Here is a 26,510-nt window from a genome sequence, read left to right as displayed (position 1 = left end):
AACTCTGTCCATGGGTGGACCAGCCTGGTACAGCATTTGACTCGCCTTCTGAAAAACATGACCTATCTTGTCTCTCTCAGTGTTTGACTCCTATATGTGTAAAATTGACCCTCGGGAACTATCAGTGTGGGAAATGTTTTCATTATTACATCATCATTTTGAAATTAAGTTCTTGCGAGAATTGTATGTATATGATTTAAAAGAGATTTTGAGTGAGTGCCTCTCTCTCATGGATCAATCAGTGAATATACACAAAAACTATGCTGAACACTAAAAACCTTGTAATGAGTTTTTTTTTTTTCTTGGAGACTCTAATTGTAGAGAGGTTCAGAAAAATTACCAAATATATTAAATTAATTTGTTTCTGCTTCTGTGTTTTAGGGTAAAATTGTAGCCCAGGGTAAGCTCCTGCTGCAGGACACATTTCTGGTCACAGACCAGGACACGGGACTTCTGCCACGTTGCAAAGAAAGACGGGTCTTCCTGTTTGAGCAGATTGTTATATTCAGTGAGCCACTAGATAAAAAGAAAGGTTTCTCCATGCCAGGATTCTTGTTTAAAAACAGCATCAAGGTAACTGTTGTCTGTAAGCGTTGTAGGGTTTGTGCAGTGGGTACCAAGGTAATCATTTTCTGGCAATGGCCTGCCAATTCATGAACCTATGTCTTTACCAGTAAATCTAAAAGAATGTTGAACATTAAACTCTCTATTAAAAACACTTGCAAACAATTCTGTGCTCAGCTATGACAACACATTAAAATTTTTCCATGCAGGTTTTCTCACCTCTTCTGTCTTAAATACTTAATATAAATGTACCTGTAACTTAGACATGCCCTACTCCAGTGGTGCTCACCTTTTCCAGACTATTGTACCCCTTTCAGGAGTCTGACTTGTCTTGCATACCCCAAGTTTCACCTCACTTAAAAACTACTTACTTGCAAAATCAGGCATGAAATTACAGAAGTGTCACAGTACACTATTACTAAAAATGTGCTTACTTTCTTATTTTTACCATCTAATTATAAAATAAATTGATTAGAATATAAATAATGTATTTACATTTTAGTGTATAGTACATAGAGCAGTATAAACAACCATTGTATGAAATTTTAGTTTGTACTGACTTCGCTAGTGCTTTTTATGTAGCCTGTTGTAAAACTAGACAAATATCTAGATGAACTCATGTACCCCGGAAGACCTCTGCATACCTCTGGTTGAGAACCACTACACTACACTAAGGGGCTGTGTCTTAACTCTGTGTTCACATTTTATCACAGATCATTGCAAAGCCTCTCCATATGGATAGTATGCATGTGTCTTAAAGCTTGAAGGCAGTAACTTGAAAGTATTATTCCCCAAGAAATCTCAGCCCAAACCAAATATGAATACTTGCCAACACTATTGAAATCTTTACTAGAACGTCTGTCTGATCACATCACTAGATGTCCACAAGCTAGTCCCTCAGACATTTTAGCCCTGCTCTGCAGCAGCAGTGTGCTGCAACTTGTGATGGTAGTGCCTAGAAATAATCTGACTGGGGGCTTTTGAGCAATGGGGTAAATTAATATTCACCTAGGCTGATCTGAATGGCTGTACTTAGCTCTGGATGCAAGCTACACTCCATGGTCCTGCTCTGACTTGGCAGCTTGTACTTGTTTGGAAATAGTTGCTTTCTTATAATGGAAGCTTTATAGATTACAGTTTAAAGTACAAAACTGCTGTAATATTTTAAATAAAATGAAGGAATGAGAGGAGGAGTCTGGTAAGGAGAAATTCACTCTGGTAACCTAGAAGGGATCACTTTTGATTTCAATGTGACATTGAGTCATAGTCTCTGAAATGAAGGATGCTATGATGCCTAAATGATGCCATTAGTGACGAAGTGAAAACTTAAGTGATGTGACAAGGTTAACAAGCACCCATCATTTAATCTTTACTTTCATTTAATAATTTCTTTTACAGTAGTCCTGACTACATTAAATAATCATTATCTTAAATGGTTTTTGAAGACTTTTAGAAGCTCAGAGCTACTTGCCAGGGTGTGTTGGTGGTATCTTTCCAATACAATAGATACAGTAAATTCTCTTTTATTAAGGTGAGCTGTCTTTGCCTGGAGGAAAACGTGGACAGTGATCCATGTAAATTTGCACTAACATCGAGAACAGGTGATGTCATGGAGACCTTTGTTTTGCATTCTACCAGTCCAGGAGTACGCCAGTTGTGGATCCATGAAATCAACCAAATTCTGGAAAACCAGCGTAATTTTTTGAATGGTAAAGCATTTGTGTTAATCCTTCAGCCCCAGGCTCTGTATTGGGTGCCCCAACTACTTGCTTTCTTCCATATTTCATCTGACTAGTCCAAGGAATACTCCAAAAGATTTCTTTCTTCGGGGGTGGCATGCCTTTCAGTTGGGGGAAAACATACCAAATGTTTACACTTCCCAAATGTTACCCCTCTTTAGTACAATGGTGATACTTTGAACTTGTGGTGTGTCCTGTAATTGACTATTTCAAAGTGCTTTATAAGAATGAATTAAAATTGACAACATCCCCCTGATGTGAGGAAATAGTGTATCCATTTTAAACAAATGGGAGTTTTTGGAGGACTAATTCTTAAGTGACAGCCTAACATTGCAGTATAAATGTATATCAGCTGCATTACATCGTCATTTTTATCAACAGCATTTAATATAATAACATTTAGTGTCATTAGGAGAAAGCTAAGAAAAGCTAGTAATTGCCACCAATCTCAAAAGGGTCTGTTCATTGAACTTCACACGGATGTTTCTAGTTTTGAATCACTTGTTCTTCCTCAGCAGTGTGAAAGCACTGGTTTAAAAAATCATGTAAAAAACATGTTGGAAACAGGATCTGGTGGCTAGAGCATAGAACTGGGAGCCAGGAGTTGTGGCTGCTATTTAGAACTCAGCCGCTGAATTGTCCCCCAGGGAAATTGCTTAACCTCTGCCCCAGCTTGTCCATATTTTATGGGAATGTAATATGGGATGTCATGAAGCATTAATGCTTGTAAAAGATTTTGAGGTCAGTGGGTGAAAAGTGTTAGGTAAGAATAAAGTTTATTTTTGATCAAACTCTAAGGTTGCTTTAAGCATATCCCTATTTAACCTGCCCTCTTCCTCTTCTTCTTTCCCTGTTTTTAATTGAAGCCTTGACATCACCAATTGAGTATCAGAAGAACCACAGTAGTGGTGGCGGCGGCAGCAGCAACAGCAGTGGCCCCAGCAGCTGTAGCGGAATTACCAGCTCCAGCCGTAGCAGGCCATCCCGGATCCCCCAGCCTGTCAGACACCATTCCCCAGTCCTGGTCTCCTCTGCAGCCTCCGCCCAAGCAGAGGCAGACAAGATGTCAGGTATGTCCATTCATAATCCCTTCCTGCCATCCCACAGCACATCCCTAGAGACTGGCCTCAGCCAGCCAGACAGGCAGCCTCCCATTGCAGAACCGGATGGTCCTGAGAGAGAAGCTGAGCCGATTCCCAAGATGAAAGTTATTGAGAGCCCCAGGAAGACATCTGGAAACGTTTCTGGGTCAGCAGACGGAGCCCAGAAAGAATTGCGTGGGAGCTCAGAGGACAATCGTTCAAGGAGCAGCATAGGAACTCTGACACTCGGGAAGCCAAAGGCAGGAGCCATCTCTCCAATGAACTCTCCTCTCTCAACGACTTTCCCTTCTCCTTTTGGCAAGGAAACCTTTCCACCCAGCAGTCCCCTGCAGAAGGGCTCCTTTTGGAGCTCCATCCCAGCATCCCCTGCCAGCCGCCCTGGCTCCTTCACTTTCCCTGGGGACAATGACTCCCTCCAGCGCCAGGTCCACCGCCACTCTTCACACAGCAAGGACACAGACCGCATGAGCACATGCTCCTCGACCAGCGAGCAGTCAGTTCACTCCACCCAAAGTAATGGGGTAAGAGCGGAGCACTTCTGCCCTGCGAGCTCTTCTAAAACCTTCCCATGCTCCCCTTCTGTGCGTTACCATCACTCTCCATACTAACTTCTGGCTCTCCAGTGCTGCACTGCTCTGAAATAATCAACTGTTCCAGTATCTTCTATACACAAACAAATAGAATATATATTCTATGTCTGTGTGTGTGTATACATAAAACACACTTGTGATATGTATACAGACACAACACAACTGCTAACATTAGTTGTGACTTCCACCTCTGCTGAAAACATAAATCACTAGTCTGATTCCTACTAACTTGCTCTCCGTGCTTTTTTTTGTCTCTAATCTGAAGGCAGATGATTAACATGCTGAATATGGCAATCACATGGCCTCTGTTTATGTGCCACCAACAGCATTTTTTAAATTTCCAGTTGGCAGATTGTCTTGGGGCTTGCCCTCCCCCCACCAACATCCATCCCTTTTTTATTTTGTCCTATATAGTTTTGACTTTGGTCACACTCCCTGTGCTGCTTTATTTTACTCCTTTCAGCCTTAATTGAATTGCAGCATTCTTTTCACTCATCATCTTTAAATCCCATATCTGGTCAATGAAGCTTCCAAGTATCAACTGAAAACACACAAACACAAACAAACAAACAAAAAAAACCCTATCCCCATCAGCCCCCAAAAAGTTAGAAAGTGGAAATATTGACTCCACGTTTTTATTACCCAATGTAAAAGAAACTGTGTTAGGGCATCTGGAGATTCAACCTTTTAGTCTGCACTTCTTTGTGTGTGGGGGAAAAAAGGGTTAACAGAATTCACATCCTCTAATGATGTCCACCAGGAAACAAAACACAGCAGTCCCGGGGCACGTGCAAATTTAGTGCACAACAAATGAATGGCACTCACTCTGAATGTGATAGGCATGTCACAATGCCTTTTACTAGCATTTGGTTTTCCCTCACTGAGTGTTGAATTCACAAGTGTTTGTTTTTTCAGTACCTCTCACAGCTCCTACGCAATACCAATTACGAATCACCTAACCTGCAATACCTTTTTGAACGCATGCACTTTTTGGTAGAATTGTTTAACATATAGAGCTCTCTTGACTTTTTAGTTCTTACACTTACCTTTGTAATAGCCTTACTGGGAAAAAAATTGTGCTATGCATGTATTCTTTTTTTTTTTTTAATCTGGTCTCCTTTCTAATTTTCATTTGTTTTGGCTTTGTCTTGCCTTTATCTTTTTTCTTTAGCCTAGCAGAATGTTATGTTAATATATCATCTAGATTAACTAGATGTCTTTTCAATTAATGAATAGAGCATTAATAAGATAAGATACTTTTATTTATACTAAAGCAATAAAGACCCATTTCTTCTGTCATTCCAAATGAAGGCATTAAATAAATTATTAAAATTCCATTTTTTGAAGAGGGACATTCATGGAAACTTGAAAAGGGAGGCCCTCATTTTTCTGCTTGCTTCCTACAATAGCCAACAGTATCTGAATATGCCTTCTTCCTCACAACTCAGCTTCTCTTTTAGCTTAATTATAGAGGTAGGTCATAATTTCGCATTTATAACTTCACTGTCTGTTATACAAGGTGATGGCCCAAATTTTAACTGAGTGACTTCACTCTGTGATCAGCTAGTTGGAGAAAATGAGCTGTGAAGGTTTACGTCCTTTAATCTGATGTATTCATTTGTGTGTTTGTAAATATTTACACATGTAGATAGATGCAGTTAAATTGTGTGTGTAAAAACATACATACACATGCACTCGTATGTGTGTGTGGCTACGGCTACACTGACAGCGGCAAAGTCGCTGACATCAGATCGATTTCTCTGGATCGACTGAGCGGTCAGTGAAGACCCGCTCAGTTGATCCAGAAATCGACGTACTAAGACCACCTTCACAGGTGGCATAGTGCTGTGTCGATGGGAAGGTGGTTCCCGTCAGTGCAGTGCAGTGAAGACGGCATGCAGAAGAGGAGCCCAGAAGTCAACAGGAGTTACGCAAGTTTTTTGCATAGCTTGCGTAACTCCTGTTGACTGCCGCCGAATCTCAGAGGTAAGTGTAGACAGGGTCTGTGTTTCATAACTAAAAAAGGGTCAACTCTGGAAAACACATGAAATGAACCACCTAGTTTGGCTCTTGTAAAAGCTGTGAGAAATATCAATTCAAAACATAAAGGATTTCTACTTAGTTGGATTTTCAAGTATGTGGAAAGAATTTTTTATTAAGCTTTTACAGTACACAGTGCTTGAGTTTTGGGGAAAAATAGGGGAAACTTGGTACTTTGCAGGTGTTCCATTCTTGAGCTAGATTGCTGTGCAGTTTCCCTGACAGTACTAGCAGTTAGCAAGTCGTTCTCGTGGGATGATTTACATGATTGGAATGTTAAAGTCAGTGGTTATATATTTAGGGAGGAGCAAGTGGTCAAAAGGAAGGTGGAAGTGGCACACCTGTTTCCAATTCTCTGATAACTTTGGACAAAAAGTTCTTGAATGCTCATGGATCAATGTCCTAACAGATAAACCACAAATTGGGGTATTAGTTGGTATCTGCTGCAGACCCCCAAATCACACAAGGGAACAGCATGACCAGCTCCTTACGCACCTGTATATAATGGATAGGAAAAAAAGCTGTATGATGGAGGATGTCAATTTGAGTGACATATTCTGGAGGTCTCTTGCTGCCAGAACTAAAACATCCTGGAATTTCTAAATATTATGACATTCTCCTAACTCAAAAAGTGTGGCATCCAACACAGGAGAATTCTATATTAGAGCTCTTCTTGACAGATAAAGATAAAAAATAATATATAGCAAATGGAAGAAGGGAAAATTGATAGTAATGAATATAAATCAGAAATTGTAGAAGACTGATAAGGGAAGCAAAGAGACTGAAGGAGAAATCCATGACCAGCAGAGTTAAGGACGATAAGGAGATCTATTTCAAAGTATGAAGGAATAAAAAGAATCCTAAAAATGGTATCAGTTCATTACTAGATGGAAATAGTAGAATTATCAATAATAATGCAGAAAAGGCAGAAGTGTTCAGTAAATATTTCTGTTCTATATTTAGGAAAAAATATGATATAGTCATATAATATGACAACATTCTGTCCATTCCAGGCATGTCTCAGATGTGTGTTAAATGGCAGCTACTAAAGTTAGACATTTTTAAATCAGTAGGTCTCGATAACTTGCATCTAAGAGTTTTAAAAGAGCTGGCTGGGGAGCTTACTGGACCATCAGTATTCATTTTCAATAAATCTTGGAACACCAGGGGAGTTCCAGAAAAGTGGAAGAACGCTAGTGTTGTACCAATATTTAAAAAGGGCAAACGGAATGACCTGGTTAATTATAAATCTGTCAATCTGACATCAATCCCAGGAAAGATAATGAAGTAGCTGATAGAGGACTTAATTACCTAAGGAAAAAGATTTTAAAGAAGGTAATATTATTAAGAACCATCAACATGGGTTTAAGGAAAATAGATCCTGTCAAACTAGTACTATTTTCCATAAACCTATGCTGATGGGCACAATTATACTACCCTCTTTTAATTCTTAATCAAGTCAAAACACAATATAAAATTAACATGGCACATATTAAATGGATTAAAAGATAGCTAACTGATAGGTCTCAAAATGTAACTGTAAATGGGAAATCATTGAACAGGTGTTTCTAATGGGATTCTTCAGGGATTGGTTCTTGGCCCTATGCTATTTAACAATTTTATCAATGATGTAAAAGAAAATACAAAATTATCACTGATAAAGTTTGCAGATGACACAAAAATTGGGGGGGAGTGGCAAATAATTAAGAGAACAGGTGACTGATTTATCATGATCTAGATCGCTTGGTAATCTGGGCATAAGCAAAAATTATGCGTTTTAATACATCTAAATGTAAACATGTACATCTAGGAGCAAAGAATGCAGGCCATTCATAAAGAATGGGGACTCTATCTTGGGAAAATGTGACTGAAAAATATTTTGGAGTTACTGTGGATAATCAGCTGAACATGAACTTGCAGGACAACACTGTGACCGAAAGGGCAATGCCGTTCTTGGATGCATAAACTGGAGAATCTTAAGTAGGAGTAGAAAGATTATTTTACTTTTGTACTTGGCATTGGTGCAGCCGCTGCTGGAACACTGTGTCCAGTTCTGGTGCCTGCAATTCAAGGATGTTGATAAATTAGGAAGGGTTCACAGAAGAGTCACAAGAATAATTAAAGGCTCAGAAAATATGCCTTATAGTGTTAGACTCAAGAGGCTCAATCTATTTAACAAAGAGAAGGTTTAAGGGGTGACTTGATTATAGTCTGTATGTACCTACATGAGGAACAAATATTTGATAATGGGCTCTTCAGTCTAGCAGAGAAAGGTATAACACGATCCAGTGGCTGGAAGTTGAAGCTAGACAAATTCAGACGAGAATTGAGGCGTAAATTTTTAACAGTGAGGGACACTAATATTTGGAACAATTTACCAGGGGTTGTGGTAGATTCCTGATCATGGACAATTTTTAAATTAAGATGGCATGTTTTGTAAAAGACAGGCTCTAGAAATTATTTTGGGGAAGTTGTCTGGCCTGTGTTCTATAGGTCAGATTGGAGGATTATAATGGTCCCTTGTGGCTTGGAATCTATGACTGTAACCATGTTGGAAATGTATGGATGCTCCCTACTGGTGCTGGGCAGTGTTGCTCACACATTGACTAGCCTGGGAATCAGGTGACTGTCCCTGTCTTAGTAGATAGGATGGGCACATTCCAAGGCTGGCATGAAAATTTGCAAATGCTTCCTACTGGCATTAGGGTGTTGTGTGAGCTGCTAGTGAGATTTATATGTGCTGACACTCCCTTGCTCTGTCTGGTTTGCTGTGCACACACCCAGGTCAGACAGGCAGTTTGTAGACACTCCCTCCTCAGACATGCAGTTTACAGGAAATGCTGACTCTCCTTGCAAGCTGGGTTCTTTCTGGGTTGAGGATTATTAACAGTAATACAAAGTCAGCAACTGGCGTTCAGTTAACTGTTTCATTGGGGATATACAGCCCAGAATAAAATACTGTTTCCTCACCCAGAGCTGAGCTTGCTCTGTCATGGTAATAGGAGTAAAATGCAGTATACGTACTTTGATTGCCAAGGTAGTAGTATTACAGGTAATAGAGGTAATATTACAGGTAATAGAGTAGTCCCTAACAACCCCAGCTAAGGTCAGGGCACCACTGTGCTAGGTGCTGTGCAAACACATAATCAGAGGCCGTTCCTGTCCCTAAGAACTTGAATTCAAAATAGACTAGACATGCACAAAACATTAAGAGAAACAGAAGCACTGAGAAGTGTGGTGACTTGCTCACAGTCACACAGCTGGTAGGCAGAAAAGCCAGGAACAGAACTCAAGTGTCCTGGCTCCCAATCCAGTGCACGGTGCACTAAACGTGCTGCCTACAACGACTCAGAATATATATAGGGAGTAGTTGTGTTCAGTAAGAAGGTGCCATTCGAGCAGTCTTTATTCTGACCATGACCACATTTTAAACCCTGACAAACTCTATCATTTGCACTGCTATAAATCTGGAGAGACTTAACAATTTATTTACACCAAATTTACATTGATGTAACTGAGCAGACTGTGGCCCATTTTCTTTTCATTTTCACTTCAAGGTGAAAATGAAACTTCCTTATTTCAGGACATAGACTGCTTATATTCATTATTTTTATTATGCCACTCCTGTCTGATAATGGGGAGACAGTTGAATTCTTGACCTCTCTACTAAGACTGCTAGCACGGAGCATCAGTTATGGTGGTGCATTTTCTGCCAACTTTTCACCATCAACTTAATGTCTTTCGGCTATTGACCAGCGAAAGTAGTGATGATAGTCGTTGATTTAAGATATATTCAGAGTAGCATCATAGAGAAAAAAAGCCCTATGCCACATTGCTATTCCCTGGAGCCAGCTAATCCCCCAGTTTACAGGTTGGTTTACTTTTAACTCTTTTCTAAGGGAATTGGATGGTTCAGGGCCAAGCTATATAGAGTTCATTTGTTAGTATGATGAGAAATTATATGTTGACATTCATTAAACTTCTGAAGAAAGCATTAGGTGGTCATAAGAGGAAATAGCTAGACTTGATTTTTCAGGTGGGACCACTGTCAGGAGAGGTAGCTTTTCTTGGCTGAAAAGCCTTGATTGTGTGATTTACGTCATATGAGTTAGTAATCAGTCATCACAGCATTTGGTGCCAATCCTTCTTAGGGAAAAAGACAAAGATTCAGGTATACCCATACATTGTGCAGTCCACGCTCATAACTGTATTCGCTCCTAATGTTTGTACTTCCTGACAGAATATAAGAAAAAGGACCTTCAACCTTAAGGTAGCTGTAAATGGGTTGCTTAATTCTCTATTTTTCGTGGGGGATAGGTATTTATAAACTAAAAAGTAAGTAGTTTATCTTGTCCTACACATTTAAAAATAAAAAAAGCTCACAAACGAAACTGGCAAACATTAAGGTTTTTGAGAAACACTAACAAAAGCCCATTAATTTGCCCTTTTGTACCTTATTATATGTAGTATGCAAGATTGGGCTACTGTCCTAAGATCCAACAAATGGAGCAAGGTGAGAAGAATCATCTGCTTCAGTGCTGAATTGCCCAGATTTTATTACATTGGGTCCTAGCCTTAATACTTGTTCTGTCTTTTAAACTCTGATTTATAATTCCTCCCAATGGATAATCCCATGTACTGTAGTTTGTTTTTGTAGGCAGTAAAAGGGGGTGCTGTGCAAAGGCAAAGATAAGTAATTTACATGTAACAAGACTCCAGTAAAACTGGGATCCATAGAATAATAAATAAAAATAACAAATGGGGGTAGGGGAAATCCCCATTTCTTCACCAGTTTTCTGTAATGGCAGGTGATGATATATTTTATTTGTGTAAGTGATAAAGATACAGTAGACCAGAGAAGTTCAAAAAGAAAGATACACTCCCTGGACTACACAGTGTTTAATGCCATGGTACAATGTAATCTTAAGTGTTCTCTGTGTGAGCTCTAAATTTGGTCCCATTTTTTCCCCTCCCTTCTCTATTCCTACCTAATTAATACCTACAGAGTGAAAGTAGCAGCAGTAGCAATATCTCCACCATGCTGGTGACACACGATTACACGGCAGTGAAGGAGGATGAGATAAATGTCTACCAAGGAGAGGTCGTGCAAATTCTAGCCAGCAACCAACAGAACATGTTTTTGGTGTTCAGAGCCGCCACTGACCAGTGCCCTGCAGCCGAGGGCTGGATTCCCGGCTATGTCCTGGGGCATACCAGTGCAGTCATCATTGACAACCACGATGGAACAATCAAGTGAGTATCTGGATTTCTTCAGAAGAGAAGAGTCTTTGCACATGTTTTATGTTACCTGGGCATTTTGAAAAAAGGTTTACAATTAAATCAGGATTTGAGCCTTCTAAACTAAAAGTTTATTTGAACTTCCAGAAGGAAATGGACATCAAGTGTGATGAATTCTTGGAAGATATCTGGTGTGTGTCAGTAAAACTGATTTATAAGTTGGAAATTTGTTATGGTAGAAATGTGTAAGAAACTCATGCAGGTATTTTCATTATTACAAATGCTGCTTAGCTTCCCTGAAATGATACCTAATGTTATTTAGAGAAGGCTAATAGTGCACTCACATTTAACTTTTACCATAATAAAAGAATCAAGAAACCTCCAATGGAAATTAAGGCAAACTTTAAATGGAATAATTTATTAAGGATATGCATTTCTATCTGAAACATTTGTCATTGATCAGTGTTGGACTGATGGGCCCTTTCTGTGTTTGGCTGACAGTTTCCATAATTTTATGAAAAGCTTAGCTTCATAGGTAAGATTTAATAAATTACACTCTTCTCATTGATCCTATCGATTTGCCTACAGCTTTAAGGAAAGGCAAAATGACTTTTTGTACTTACCCTGTATCCTTTAATTTTGTACTTTTTTGCAAAAACACACTGAAATCAAATCAGCATGAAGGGTACCAGCAAATCTATGATATCTTGAAGATATTCTGTGAGTTTCCTTTACAGCTCCCATACTCAACAGGACTGGTCTCTGCAATCTTTTCTCTTGGACATTTCCAGACATTAAAATTTTCCAGTGCAAGTGACGTTAAACAGCACAATGCCCTGCAGAGGGTTCAAAAGAGTTGAACAAAATCTTAATGTTTTGCCTTCAGGAAGTCAGCATCTTGGCACACAGCACTCCGTTTAAGGAAGAAATCTGAGAAAAAAGATAAAGATGGCAAAAGGGAAGGCAAGCTAGAAAATGGTTATCGCAAATCCCGAGAAGGACTTGCCAACAAGGTTTCCGTGAAGGTAAATGCTATAAGGATGTGGTATTTCACAAAAATGGTCCTATAGGGTGAGTTAAAATAATGGGTCAAATGAGTCTTTGCTGTAACCTCATTGATTTGAGTGGAATTAGGCCAACGAAGAATTTGATTCAGCATGTGTGGTTCTTGATGTTGTTTCTCCAAACTCAGAGCATGTGGAAGTGATGCTCCGGTTTGAGGCTGTGATGCCATTCCAAAGTTAATATAGGGAGAGCGGTATGGGTGCCAAAAGACTGAGTGGCAGCTGCACCTGTGCTTTTGTGGGTATGACTAACCCATCACCATGATACATCGCTTTCACTTTAAACCATTGGAAATAATATTGGTTATAAGAATGTTACTTGAAAGAAGTAATTAATTCAGTTTTTCTTTTTTTCAGCTTCTTAACCCCAACTACATTTATGATGGTAAGTTGGTTTAATAATTAAAAGCCATAGTAACTATAGTTTGAGGAAAACATATTTTGCATTGTATCTGCTGATGGGACATTTTAGTGTAGGAGAAATCACTCCTAATTGCTTCATCACCAAAGATAGTCACTTGCTTGATGGACACACATCAGAAATTGACTGTATTGTATCTTAAAAACTTGAAGGTTTTTGGAGAAGGGAGGCTCTCCATGAGGCATGTGCTGTGATTTTATCTTAGATTTAAGAATTGAATCTTCCACTGGAACTTTGGGCATATGTCCACAATTAAATACTAATATATACATATTGTACTGTATAACATGACTTTAAGAAATGGGCAAAGACACCACTGCTAACAGATTCCTACCCACTTCTTTCCTCTCCCTCCCTGGTATGACTTACACCTGAAAAAGAGGTGGGTCTTGTATTAAATGCAGAAGGCTAGTAAAGTCCAGGCTCTGTTGGACTGGGGGGAGGAGGAGGGGAGAGTACAAGATCTAGAGTTGAGAACCCTCTGCCAAGAATGCCACGTCTCCATTACTTCTCCTTCAAATATAGTGAATGTTAACTGGAGCATCTCAAATGCAAGGGCTGGTCAGGAGGTAGAGGGGCAGTTACACATGCTAACACTTCCTTAATTTTTTTTTTTAAAAGCCTCAGCACATCCATTTAGCTCACTCGCTGTAGCGTTTACTGAGGGAACTCACCTCAGAGTGTTTGGTTTTCAGTGAGATCTTTGTGGGTTTCCTAAAGCATAACAAGGGCAAAATGTTTTGCCTGAGTTTATAGAGAAAATGGGTGACTAATTAAGGATTAGAACCCTGCAGAGCCCCAGTTCCTTGGTCTAACCACTTGACAATAGAGGTTTCAAATGGACGTGTGGAATAAGGATTTCAAGGGGAGAGGGACAGACCCCAAAACTTATAAATACACTGCTTTATCTTGGAATAGTGGGAGGGCAGGATGTGGGGGGTAACTTCAGTCCACTTATTATAATTACTTTTCCTCTTCTAGTTCCCCCAGAATTTATAATACCATTGAGTGAGGTCACATGTGAGACAGGAGAGACTATCGTTTTTAGGTGTAAAGTCTGTGGTCGCCCCAAAGCTTCAGTAACTTGGAAGGGTCCTGATCATAACACCCTAAGCAATGACAGTCACTACAGCATCTCGTACAGGTACAGTCAGTAGTGTGTTCGCTTGTCTCTTGGCATTCTGAAGGAGAGAGTTCTGTGGAGAGCAGAATAACTTGTGAGAAGCATTGTCTTCCGTGCCATTTCACTTTTTCCGTTGTAGCCTCCCCCGCACCTCCCCGATAATAAGTAAAAATTGTGTGCAAATTCTTCTTTGTGCTTTGACAGCACATAATGGGCTTCGGCTGCCAATCCTCCAGTTCGCTGCTAATCCAGAAATCATACTCTCTCTCTCTCTCTCTCTCTCTGTGTGTGTGTGTGTGTGTGTGTGTGTGTGTGTGTGTGTGTGTGTGTGTGTGTGTGTGTGTGTGTGTGTGTGTGTGTGTGTGTGTGTGTGTGTGTGTGTGTGTGTGTGTGTGTGTGTGTGTGTGTTGGACAGGGGCATTAGAGGTACCTTCAAACTTCTTGAAAGTCTCAGGAATTAACCATAGTCTCAGAAAGCAGCATTAATGCAGGATTTGTTCTGTAGTTCTAGAGGAAGAACTGCAGGGAAATGTAATGGAGCATGGCTGACCTAAAGATTTCGTGATGAAATATTTCATGTCTTTGTGAAATGGCAGAGGAGTCACTGCTGGAGGGGCTGTGGCTCTTTATCTAAGCATTGTTGATTTCAAAACACGGGGTGAGAGAGTTTAAGGGATACCAGTGTCAAATGTAGCCAATTTTGAAAAAAATCAGTTAAAAGAAGTTTAAGATACTGCATCTATTTAAGTCTGCCTGGCAATTGTTGTGGCTGCATCACACTTTCCTAATTTTTTTGTTTTTCTTCTCCCCTGCTGCTGTTAAAGACCCGCATAAACTAGGGGAATTAGCTAACTGGTTACACACAAAATGCTGCTAAGTAATGTAAAGCACAAAGTAAATATCCTGATCAAATAGAGAGGAAATAATACTGATGTGTTTATTGAATATCCTTTCAGTTACAGGAAACCTAAGTGGCACGTGAAATAACAACGGGTAAAATTTTCAATGCAGAAGTGAGATTTTCTGCTAGTTAGATGTTTGTCCTTTGCACCAAACACAATCTCTGCTCCAGAGAGGCATAAAGCTGGAATAGGCGGAGGGTTGCAGGTCTTAGGCCTGTTGGCAGACCTGAATGAGAAGCTGATACAGTGCTTGACTACGCTACACCTGACTCAAGCTATGGTTATTAGTCCTCACTTTTATATCCACTAAATTCACTTATTTTTGGTGATTGGGGGAAAAAAAAAAAAGTACTGAGGCTGTCATTGAATGAACTGAGAGTAAGACTAATTAAATGCTGCTAGTCCTTTAAAAAACAAAAAAACCCAACAGTGTTTTCCTGACCCTAGATGGTCAAGCAAATGTTGTGGCACAAAGTTTCATTTATATTTTAAACAATTGGATGACACAGAAACTTGTCACGTGGCCAGCCTTGTGATCTAGTCATAGCTCAGTACTCCTGAGTATGTGGGAAAGACGGTGGTATTGGTCTATACGTCAGAAGAGGGCGGTATTGAAAGGTTCCATAGGGGAGTCTCTCTCACAAAAGTTGCTACAAAATGGGGACTTCGGAATGGCAGGAAAAATGGGAAATTCTTGATCTTCAGACCGCAGAGGGTGTGGGAATGGGAGACCAGTTGTCAGATGAAGCTTTTGACTCTAGTGTGAGTCTGCAAGATGTCATTCTGAGATGCTCAGAACTAGGATGTACTATAATTTAGTGGAGTTGGTGTGTGTGTATTGTAAGTGCTGAATTTGAATGTAAGGTGCGGTGAGAGCTGGAGACTTCTAAATAGGACAAGAAACTCATTGATTCTAATGTGTTTTGCAGTGATTTAGGAGAGGCATCCTTGAAAATCATTGGTGTGACCACAGAAGATGACGGTATCTATACCTGTATAGCTGCAAACGATATGGGTTCAGTTTCATCTTCAGCCAGTCTACGAGTTTTAGGTGGGTTTATCTCTTAGCTTCTTTTCATCTTATAGCATTACAAGCAACCTTGGGTTTCATAGGATGGCTATACATCATCCACAATATATAGAAAACCCTGGCCTCTGAGCACATGGCATTTAGAGAGGATTTATGTTGACCCTTTTCATAGGCTATGTATTCCTTCGCCAGTAGCCCCAACAAGACTGGACAGATTTCAGAAGTGAACTGGTTTGGGGCACCCACAAATGGTAATCTTGTGTGGTGAGAGTTGATTTTACTGGTTATAAGTGTGGCTCCCAGCTTGCCCTGGTGAATCAGGAGTCCTGCAGTGATTTCCCTGTCACACTTTTCAATCACAGTGGTCACCAGAACCAGCTGAGATCTGTGTTGAAATCACATTTTTAAAGTCTGTATTCTTAATGCAGTCTGGCGGGAAATTGTGTCATCTCAGAATCTCTCAAACCCACAAAATATCAAACACTAATGGCATGTCCCCTTTGAACTCTTTTTCAAAGCTCTTTCACTCTAAGTAAGGAAGTTCAAATGTTTAGTGGGGCATATTTCTTCATCTCCCTGTTTCTCAGGTCCAAAAACCACATAATCCTCTTACTGGTCCCATCTAACACTTTAAAGCTGTATCGTACTTCAGGATCAGAAATAAAGCAAATTTTTAAAGCATGTATGTGGGCAATTAAAGGAACACTAGTAATGTAAAAATGACTGCTTTACTTGAGGATCTTTTACCTACTATAGTTACATGTCAGTGTTAAGATGAATTTTTTTTTTCTGGTTTGTTTACTTTATGTCTTTGACAGCGCATGGATAACAGTTTTAGCATTTTGCTAATATATTTCCCTTTTTCTAAATGGGTCCTCCAACCATCAGTGGGGAAGAGAAGGACAGGAAAAATGATATAAGGTGGTAAAACAAAAATTGGCAGGCGACTCAGGCAGATGTAGCACCTGAAACAACTTAAGTCATTTTTCTAAATTGTCGAGGTTGTGTTACATCATTGATTTGGATTAATACAAGCCTCTATAGATGCCTGTTCTGTGCTCTGTGTATTCCATAAACTAAAACACAAAATGAAATATAATAAAGGGCTGCTCATCATACCTTGTCACATATGTGCCAGCCAATATAGGGACTATAAAATAGACTCAAGCTTCCCAAAAGCCAGTGGGGGAAAAAAAGATGAGTTTTGTAGAGTGTCGGGAAGCTTAAGTCCAGACTCTGAAAGAAATGACTTCTTAGATAACCAAATCTCAAACCATTTGGGTTTTATAGGCAACACCACCACCACCACCCAGAATTCTGCTCTGAATAGTATTGGCAACCAATGCAGATCCCATAACTCCTGATACATAACTCCTTTCAATAATCAGGTCAAGGCATGCTGCACTAGCTTCAGATTTGAAATAGTCTGTGTATGCAGCCCCATGTTGAGTTTATTGCAGCAGCCTGATTTTGAGTGATGATGAGGTAGGGATAATTGGAGCAGGCTAGTTCCTCATTGGAAAGGAAAGTCCTGCTCTTCTCACTAGGTTCCTGTGTTGGGAAAAAGGACTCTTGACCATAGTTGATACTTGAGCATGCTGGAGGAGCCCAGGATCTAACGACACCCTCAAGTTACATACCTGTCTTTTATAAATAGCAATTGCACTCCCTTAATAAGGGGCCCCAATATAAGTCCCACCTATTATTCTGGCTTCTTCTTCAAACCCAGGAAGATTATGTCACACTTGTCCAAATAAGTCACAGCCAGCTAGCCGTTATCCAAGCTTGAAATTCTATATTGAATAGATTTTGCTCCACTGCTGTTCTGTCAGTATACTTGAATGCACTGCAGCCCATGTTGCCTCACTGGTGCTTCCAGTCGCTTCATATGCAGTTGACTTTAGGGTAGTATCCTGCTGGAAAGAATCCTCAGCACAGAGGAATGATTGCCTACAGTTATCTTCCAGGGTCTTGGAGAGATGAGAACAGAGCCACTCAAGAAGAATTCCACTGCCCCCTGCCTGGATCAGTGAACCAGTAAAGGAAGCTTCATAATCAATGGTAGCAAAAGCTGCTGCAGATAGAAAAAAGAATCAGTATGGAAACGTCATCCGTTTAATTACTGTTAGGAGTAAATAAACAGCTAGTGCAACCAATACAATTTCTACCCCACACTTGGGCTGATAATGTGATGTGATCGGGTCAAGCAAATCTTAGAACTCAAGAAACTGCTAGTGTCCCTGCCACAACTTTCTTCATGAACCTTGTTCAAAAATTGGAGATTGGATACCAGTCTACAGTAAGCCAGACTGACAGCATCAAGTGTGGGTTTCTGGACCATTAGCCTCACAGTGTCAGCCTGCTTCCCTAATCCCCCTCAGCTCCTTGAAGGGAAATGCTGATAGTCTTAATAAAGAGGGACCCCAGTGCCTCTCCTTATTCAGCTTCACCAGCCTGTAAAGACAAGATTCCAGCTCCTAAATTTTACGGCAAAGCACTTCTATTTCTGCAAGGTCACAGCATGTGATCATAAAATCTGTCACAGTTCTTCAGAGTCATGTGAGACTTCAGTCACTGGCCCTGCAGACAACTTCTTGCATCCTTTTTCAGGTCACTTGTGTGATGACCTGTAGGACAAAGCCAGAAGAGAGGGTATTTGCAGGCCATTAGAAAATTATTTTGTTCTCCATTGCTGAAATGAAGTCCTATCAAACCATCAAGAGTGGTCAATCAGAAGAACAACCTTATCCCTCAAGGCTGCCTGAAAATCACTGGCGCCACCCAAACAGGCCCGTCACTCTTCCAGGATATATGCATCACAACCTCAAACCAAAACAGACAGTGGTCACTCCATGACGGAGGAGTATTCATTCCTTCAAAATCCACTGCCAAATAATGCACCATTTCCAGAGTTTGTCCAGCTTACAACTACCTGAAACAGTCCCGTGGTTGTCATGGCAACCATGAAATTCTGAGGAGTATCCATTTTTAATATGTGTTTCATTTAAGGCTGAAAATGTTTTTTTTGTACTAGAAATAATTTGACTTGTCTTTCCGTTAAGGTCCTGGAAGTGATGGGATCATGGTAATCTGGAAAGACAACTTTGATTCCCTGTACAGTGAAGTGGCTGAGCTTGGCAGGTATGACTTAATCGTGCCATTTCATTGTGAAGTTTGGAAACTTCAGCCAGCGTGTGTGTTAGCCTCTGAAGGGTGAAAGAGAAATGTCAAAACACAACATTGATTCAGATCATTTCTTTATGAAATCTTCTTGAAGTTTAAAATTATTTGTAGCAATGATTTTTGAGTCAAAAACAGAACACAGAATTGCTCACTCTGTGAAGAAAAAGTCACATAATGCTAAAATCCTACCATAACTAGATGACGCAGCGTAAATACAAAAGCAATTTTGTTTATGCTGAAACTCTACTCCTGGGTTAAATTAGAAGGTGTATGCACATGTTTTATGAAAAATTGCAGAAGTTCTCCAAATGCTTGTACATACAATTGTACAGCACTCCCTTGCTCCAGAAGATTATACAGCCCTCCCTTAGTTAAGTGTCTTAGTCTTTCCAACAAACCCTTTCCCTCTTCTTCTCCTTCCTCCCCCCACTCCACCCCCTGCCTGGGGATTATTGCCCAAGAATTTTTTTTTTAAGTGGTCTGACAGCTAGTGCACAGGTGGATTTCATAAACTCAAATCTATTTGTTTTACCTAGTTGTAGCACTCTAGAAAACAGATCAAATTCTGATTTTACTCTTCTGGAAATTCAGAAGGATTTTTGACAACAGCTACTTAGTTATCAAGACCAATTTTGTAGACTGTTAATAATACTTAACATCCTTGAATGTAGTCAAACTTCTCTATGTGTGAGGTCCCATTGGACACGGTCAGAACATTTGTTCTAATAAAATCTTGTACGGTTTTTGGTCCTGTAGCGCTGCCCTCAACTAATTCTTCTTTTAATTGTTTGTCAGAGGCAGGTTTTCTGTCGTTAAGAAATGTGATCAGAAGGGAACCAAGCGAGCAGTGGCCGCTAAGTTTGTGAACAAGAAGTTGATGAAACGAGACCAGGTTACCCATGAACTCGGAGTCATGCAGAATCTCCAGCATCCCCAGCTCGTTGGCCTTCTAGATACCTTTGAAACTTCCTCCAGCTACATCTTAGTATTAGAGATGTATGTGGGCTCTAAGTAACAGCACTTTATATATATGCATAATCTTCATGCAACTGATTTCTTATACCGGAGTACTGTAGTAGTTTGTGAATGATTTTGAAGACGTTTAGGATTTCACCAATCTTCTAGAGTGCTTAGATAAAATCCTGGAGCTCTCAGATTCTATTTTTAGAGATGGAAGTACTGTCCTAATTTTTGCCAAAATGTTCCATCTTTCTGTAATAGAAAGCAGAGGCCCTGACTGGTTTATAGTTTCCCCAACTAAAATCTCTTGTAAACAAGTCCCCATCAGAAGGGTTTGATAAGGAGAGGACAGGATGACCATTGTGATGTAGATGAGATCCTGTTAACAGTCTTGCTCTGAAATTGTGTAAACCGCTTTGGTACAGGAGTGAGATGTGGATGGAGTAATGTTCTAAAATGCTGATGTGCCTAGACTACTCATCTCACCTTGTCTTGTCTCAACCATGTCTTGTTCCTCTCTTCCTGAGGCTGCAGTCTACCACATTTCAATATAAACTGTACTGGGTGGTGGCCAGGGCAATCCTTCCACAGCATCCTAATAAGGCCAATAATTCTGTGCTTCCCTGCTCACCATCCCTCCACCCCCCTTCTCATGCTCAGAAGGTTTTTTCCTCTATATAAATGCAGCACAAGCATTAAAGATTCTATCTGTACTTATGTTGACCCACTGTTCAAAGGGGTTCAAAATACAGGTTCTCCACATGTCTAACATGAACATGGTGCCCAAGAGTTTCAAAAGAGTCTGATGGTTTTAGGTGCCTCAGTGTTTGGTTCTTTCGACACCTTATGAAAATCAGGCATCTCGAATGTTAGTGTCTCAGACTGGGCACCAAAAATGGAGGCACCATAATATTTTTTATTACATTTTTGTGAGCCATTTTCTGAGTTATCGATACAGGTCTGTGTAGTGGAAAGTCAGTAGATTAAAACTGCGTGAATACATCAGGGCACTTCAGTACTAAAACTAGAAAAGGGATTTGCTGTGTTGCCAGCGTAGCTTCAGTTGAATAAAGCCATTCATTCTAGGGCAGTGCTCTTGCACTGCCTGCATTCTACTAGTATTTTTTTAATTCCTAATAGAATGAACCTACACGTAAAAAATAACTAGAGCATTGCACAGTTTTGTAGGCATTTCTTTTATCTGGTTAAAGTACTGCCTTTCCTTTATTAGTGTCCCCCTTCCAAAATATGCTTCAGAATAATAATCTTCTCTTAATGGTGCTATATGATTAATGCAGACAGATTAATCTCGAGGGGCATAGAATTTGTCATTTGACTTCAAGAAAAATAAGATTAAACTTCTAATCAGTAGACAGAGAGTGAATTAATTGAGGCTCTTGGTGAAGATAAGGACAGTTTAACTTGAAAATGCTTTTGAAACATTATAATTAGGAGATATATATTTTTAAATGTTGCTATTTTAGTGTTACAATGAAATGTAACCCTTGTATTTCAATAGGGCTGACCAGGGTCGCCTTCTAGACTGTGTTGTGCGATGGGGAAACCTCACTGAAGGGAAGATCAGGCTCTATATGGGAGAGATTCTGGAAGCTGTACAGTATCTTCACAACTGCAGAATAGCACACCTGGACCTAAAGGTGAGGTTCAAATGGTACTCCTGGAGTGTTATCAGTGCAGATGGTGATCATGCTGCATACAAGCATGGGTCTCCTAGAAAGTTTTGCCCATTGAGAGCCAGGCAACCTTTGCCAGGAGCACGAAATGCTCATTCCAAGGTTATATGAAGAAGTGGTAGGAATACCATCCCATCCATGTACCCTAAGCTATTTTCAGCCATTAAAGCAGACAGTCTTAACTTCCTCAGCTTCTTCCTACTTAGCTTGTTGACTATTCGTGGTCCCCTTTGTTAGGGTTTCTTTCCCTGTAAATGGTAACTAGTTGCTGGACTCTGTGTAATATGCTGGTGATTTCTTTGCTTGTTTTTTGCCTGGGGAATTTGCTATTGAGATCATTTTCTCTACTTGAAACAGCAGAATCTGCTGTGAAAATTGGGTTCAAGGACTGCTCTTCTTGTGGCTCCCAAATTCTCCTTTTCTGTTGTTTGTACTCTGTCTGAGGTGCTTGGATGAAGGGCATCTGCTGGATTTTTGTTCCATCCATCTGGGTTTCACTGTTTGGGCCCATACATATCTGATCCATTTTGATGGAAGAATCTTTGAGGGTTTCAAATTGGATTTGAAGCATGTTACTGGCCCTTCCTCTCACCCACTCTTCGGCTAGGTGGGGAATCTGGTGTCAATAGATCCTCCATGTAGGCAGGATCAGTTAGGCAGCAAGGGGCTTTAGACTCAATTCTGCAGATTGAATTCTTGACATGAAAAGAAGAGAAAAAAAAGAGGCTGTACCATCACGCCCCAAATTCCCATTCGTCGTTAAAAAATTAATTAATTAAAAAAACTGACTTGATCTATGGTTGTTGTGGGCCAAAAAAGTCAGAGTTTTCTAGTTGTTTCTGGGCTTGTTATGGAGTGCACGGGTAAATTCCAAAGTGGGGGTCTACTTGAAATCCAGTAACAGGTAAGTAACTTTTCTTTAGTTAACATGATGAGTTAGTTATCTAACACCACAATAAAAATTTCACCTTCCCTCATTGCTTCTAGGAGGTGCTTGTAAGAGTCCCTGTGGTTTCCACAGTTAGACTGATTTAAACTTCAGCTCAGTTCAGCTGCCTTTATATTGTAAAATAAATAGCAACCCAAGGACGTGTAAACATTAAGGGACACTTTCATGTTTAAAAAAAATCTTTGACATGCTACCCAGTCTTCAAATGTGTGCAGTTTATTGTTTTCCTGTGTCATGAGGCAAGTAGTCAGTGAGTATTATATACATAGTACCAGTCAAAAGTTGTTGGGTCTGCAAAATGCAGGTTTGCAGGGTTCCAGTTTTCCGTGGAGCTATTCAGAACTCTTATTGTGAAAAGTTCCAGAGGGGTAGCCATGTTAGTCTGTATACAGCAAAAACAACAAGAGTCCTGTAGCACCTTAAAGACTAACACATTTCTGCAGGCATAAGCTTTCGTGGGCTGCAACCCACTGCATCTGCATCTGACGAAGATCTGCATCTCCACTGCATCTGATGAAGTGGGTTGCAGCCCCACGAAAGCTTATGCCCGCAGAAATTTGTTAGTCTTTAAGGTGCTATAGGACTCTGGTTCTTCTTGTGAAGTTTTGCTGACTTGTCAGGCAGGACTGTGTTTCCTGGGTCATTAATGTGTGAGCACCTAAAACTTGATGATCACATGTTACAGTTTGAAGGAATCCTGCAGACCATTACAGGATTGTTTTGGGACTTTAAGGAGCTTGATAGAATGATGTAGGAGCTTTGTGGCGCTAACCATGATAACCTTCTTAGCTTGTAAATGTTTGCTGTGCTCCTCAGCTGACAATGCTTGTTGGGATGCAGTAACCTAGGGCTTTAGATGTGTACTAGACTTACTTGAAAGATGTATACCATTTTTCTCTTTGTATTTTCTAGCCTGAAAACATTCTGGTGGATCAGAGCTCAGCTAAGCCAACAATAAAACTGGCTGACTTTGGAGATGCAGTTCAGCTCAATACCACCTATTATATCCACCAGTTACTTGGGAACCCAGAGTTTGCAGCTCCTGAAATTATCCTTGGAAATCCTGTCTCCCTAACCTCAGATGTTTGGAGCACTGGAGTGCTCACATATGTCCTTCTTAGTGGCGTCTCTCCTTTCCTGGATGAAAGTGTAGAGGAAACTTGCCTGAATATTTGTCGCTTAGACTTTAGTTTCCCAGATGATTACTTCAAAGGAGTTAGCCAGAAAGCCAAAGATTTTGTATGTTTCCTACTTCAGGATGACCCAGCTAAGCGTCCTTCTGCTGCACTTGCCCTTCAGGAGCAATGGCTGCAGCTGGGGAATAGCAAAAATGTTGACAGCATTGACATATCCAGACTGACTTCGTTCATTGAGCGGCGAAAACACCAGAATGATGTTCAACCCATTCGTAGCATTAAAAACTTCTTACAGAGCAGGCTCTTGCCAAGAGTTTGACCTAGCTTGAAGTTTTCTCTCATTCTCTTTCACCTGCCAATCAGACTGGAGATAGAACTCTCCTGCCAATCAGCTGTTGACTTGAATTTTGGGGAAAAAAAAAATAGAGCCAATCAGCTGCTAGAATGTTCGTGTGAAAATGCATTCCAAGTAAACCTGCACACAGTAGTACTTGGGACTATCAATGCAAACTATGCTGAGGTGGAGGACTATAGCATTGTACTCTGTGAAAGGCAGTCAAGAGCGTTACAATAACAGTATTTTATTCAGGTTTCTGCAAAAAAACAAAAAAAAAACCCTTTTTTAAAAAAACAAATAGAGTTTTGCAAATGAACTTATCTAACATTTTCAAGATTTGTTCAAGGAAATAGATGCCTATGTTCAAAGCGTTGACATTAACGAACAAACAAGGACAAATATCAAATCACACCTGGAGAAGACTCACCAAATTGGCTGCCCAGTGATATGGCCTCCGTTGATGTCTGTTTTTCACTTGGTCCTAGAGCTTTCCAGTTGCCTCGCCTGTATGTATCTCACATAGCAGTGCACTGAGATCGGACTCTGCTTTTAAGTGCATCCAATCTCAAAATTTTTGCATACAGATAGAATGAATCGTTTTGCTCTGATAAAATGTAGGCCTTACTTGTATATAGACTGTTACCTGCCTTCGGTCTGTAATTTTTCTCCCCCTCTCCCTCTTCCCTAAATGGTGGTATACCACTGTGCGGGTCTTCAGTTCAGGTCAGCCCTTGCTGTCCCATTCGAAAAGGACTTTGGGTTGGTGCCCAGCCTGCCAATCTGATTGTCGAGCAGTATACAGCAAGATGAAAATACTGTAAATGCACTCATTTGGGATTTTGTTTTATTTCATATCATGTGCAATGTTGTGGCTTTAACATTTTATGCAACTATTTATGAGGACCTCTGTTGTAACTGTAATAAATATATAGAAAAAGCACATACTTAGTACGGCGAGCTTTATGGTTTTGTTTGTGTGTTTGGGGTTTCTGGGTGGGCGGGAGGGAATATTGTATCACACTGTCATTATTAGTTTAAGATGAGATTTTAGCATAAAACTTAGTAAAGAATCTTATCAGTTTTAAGGATTGTAAATAAATAACTAAATATTCATAGCCCGAATTACAAACTGGATAAGAAATAGGGTAACATTTTTTTTTAAATTATTATTATACTATTCAAAATGCCAAAGTATTACTTTCCCAAAATCAGTCTCAACATTTACTACTTTTTAGACTTTTCAAATCTGCGTTTACTGCTTTCTGTACAATAATTCAATGAATTTTTTGCTCTTTTGTGAAGAAATACATTCAGGCAGTAGTGGTCATAAGACCTGACACGTAATGTAACTGTGTCTTATGTAACTGTTTTTAAGATTGAGATAATATTAACGTGATGAAATATTTAAAAAGACCGAGATGGTTTTCTGTGCATCAAGGAGTTCACATGGATGTGTTGCCATCTATGTTTCTCTGTGCAAAATGCCATGTTTAAATAAGGAAATTAAGCCTGCAACCCACACTAGTTAGATATGGGTTTTAAGCCATAAACTGGCTTTGGTTAGTTTTAAGCTTTGCCGCTTCCATTATATTCTATTTATTCCTTTTTGTTTGTTTGTTTTTTGTTTGTTTTGTAAAGTTGTACAGAAACTTTTTAAAAGAAAATTGAACTCAAAACTGGATGTGTATTCGTACCAACCTCATAACATCTTGTTCGTGTTATTTTCCTCTATTATTTCAGTTAAATTTTTACTTTATTTTGCATGTATATTTCTTTGTACAGTGACGTTGTGTGTTTAAACAGTATGATGTGATGTAAATATTTTATTTTGCCATCAGTTATTTTAAAAAAAAAAATTAAACATATTTGACGTATTTGCCTGATATCTCTTGTTTTAAGACCTTGTGATCTAGGTCTTGCTATATTTTAGTGGTGCTCTGCACTGAAGCTATAGCAATAGTTTCATTGCTATAGAATGAGATTTAAATTGACTAGTGACTGTACCTTTATTTTAAAGGCCAGGAGAATGCCCCACAAAATACCATTTGCCCCTTTCTTATTAGGTGTTGAGTGCTTTGCAGCATCCTAGTCTTACATGATTACATCATTTGATTAGCTACATTGCTGGGACTTACTTGTCACTGCATTGTATACCTTTAAAGCAGTGGCCCCCAAACTTTTTCCTCACTTACTCTCCCCCTCCCCCCATACCGGGTCCGCACCCCCCTGGGAGCTGGGGGCCAGAGCTGGGGATAGAGCTGGGGCTGGGTGGTGCTCCCTCCCTGCCCCCTGTGGGGGCTGGCCCTGCCACACACCCCCAAACGTTCCTCTTCAACTGCTCCTCCCCCAGTTTGGCAACCACTGCTTTAGAGCAAATGTGGATACAACAGACTACACCCAATTAAGGGCCACATTGACAATTTATCAAGAAACCAAA

At 40.0% G+C, this 26,510-nt stretch overlaps 1 protein-coding gene across 4 annotated transcripts in view; it reads left to right on the top strand.

The window, feature by feature from the left end:
- The window catches only part of TRIO (trio Rho guanine nucleotide exchange factor), a 402,248-nt gene extending 377,235 nt beyond the window's left edge, over positions 1–25,013 (top strand). For all 4 annotated transcript variants that reach the window (XM_067569989.1, XM_067569997.1, XM_067570009.1 and 1 more), the window contains 12 exons: positions 382–573; positions 2,096–2,273; positions 3,170–3,927; positions 11,042–11,289; positions 12,161–12,299; positions 12,696–12,723; positions 13,741–13,903; positions 15,714–15,835; positions 18,877–18,955; positions 19,793–19,993; positions 21,477–21,615; positions 23,513–25,013. In XM_067569989.1, the coding sequence (XP_067426090.1) occupies positions 382–573; positions 2,096–2,273; positions 3,170–3,927; positions 11,042–11,289; positions 12,161–12,299; positions 12,696–12,723; positions 13,741–13,903; positions 15,714–15,835; positions 18,877–18,955; positions 19,793–19,993; positions 21,477–21,615; positions 23,513–24,055 (2,790 nt within the window). In that variant the 3' untranslated portion in view covers positions 24,056–25,013. The remainder of the gene's footprint in view (positions 1–381; positions 574–2,095; positions 2,274–3,169; positions 3,928–11,041; positions 11,290–12,160; positions 12,300–12,695; positions 12,724–13,740; positions 13,904–15,713; positions 15,836–18,876; positions 18,956–19,792; positions 19,994–21,476; positions 21,616–23,512) is intronic.
- The last annotated feature ends 1,497 nt before the right edge of the window (positions 25,014–26,510 follow it).

This window comes from Emydura macquarii, unplaced genomic scaffold (genome assembly GCF_026122565.2).
Source record: "Emydura macquarii macquarii isolate MOO-44397 ecotype Brisbane River unplaced genomic scaffold, CSIRO-AGI_Emac_v2 contig_320, whole genome shotgun sequence".
In the NCBI taxonomy this organism is placed as follows: domain Eukaryota; kingdom Metazoa; phylum Chordata; order Testudines; family Chelidae; genus Emydura; species Emydura macquarii.
Note: the sequence above shows the minus strand (reverse complement) of the source record. Positions and strands in the feature narration are given on the sequence as shown.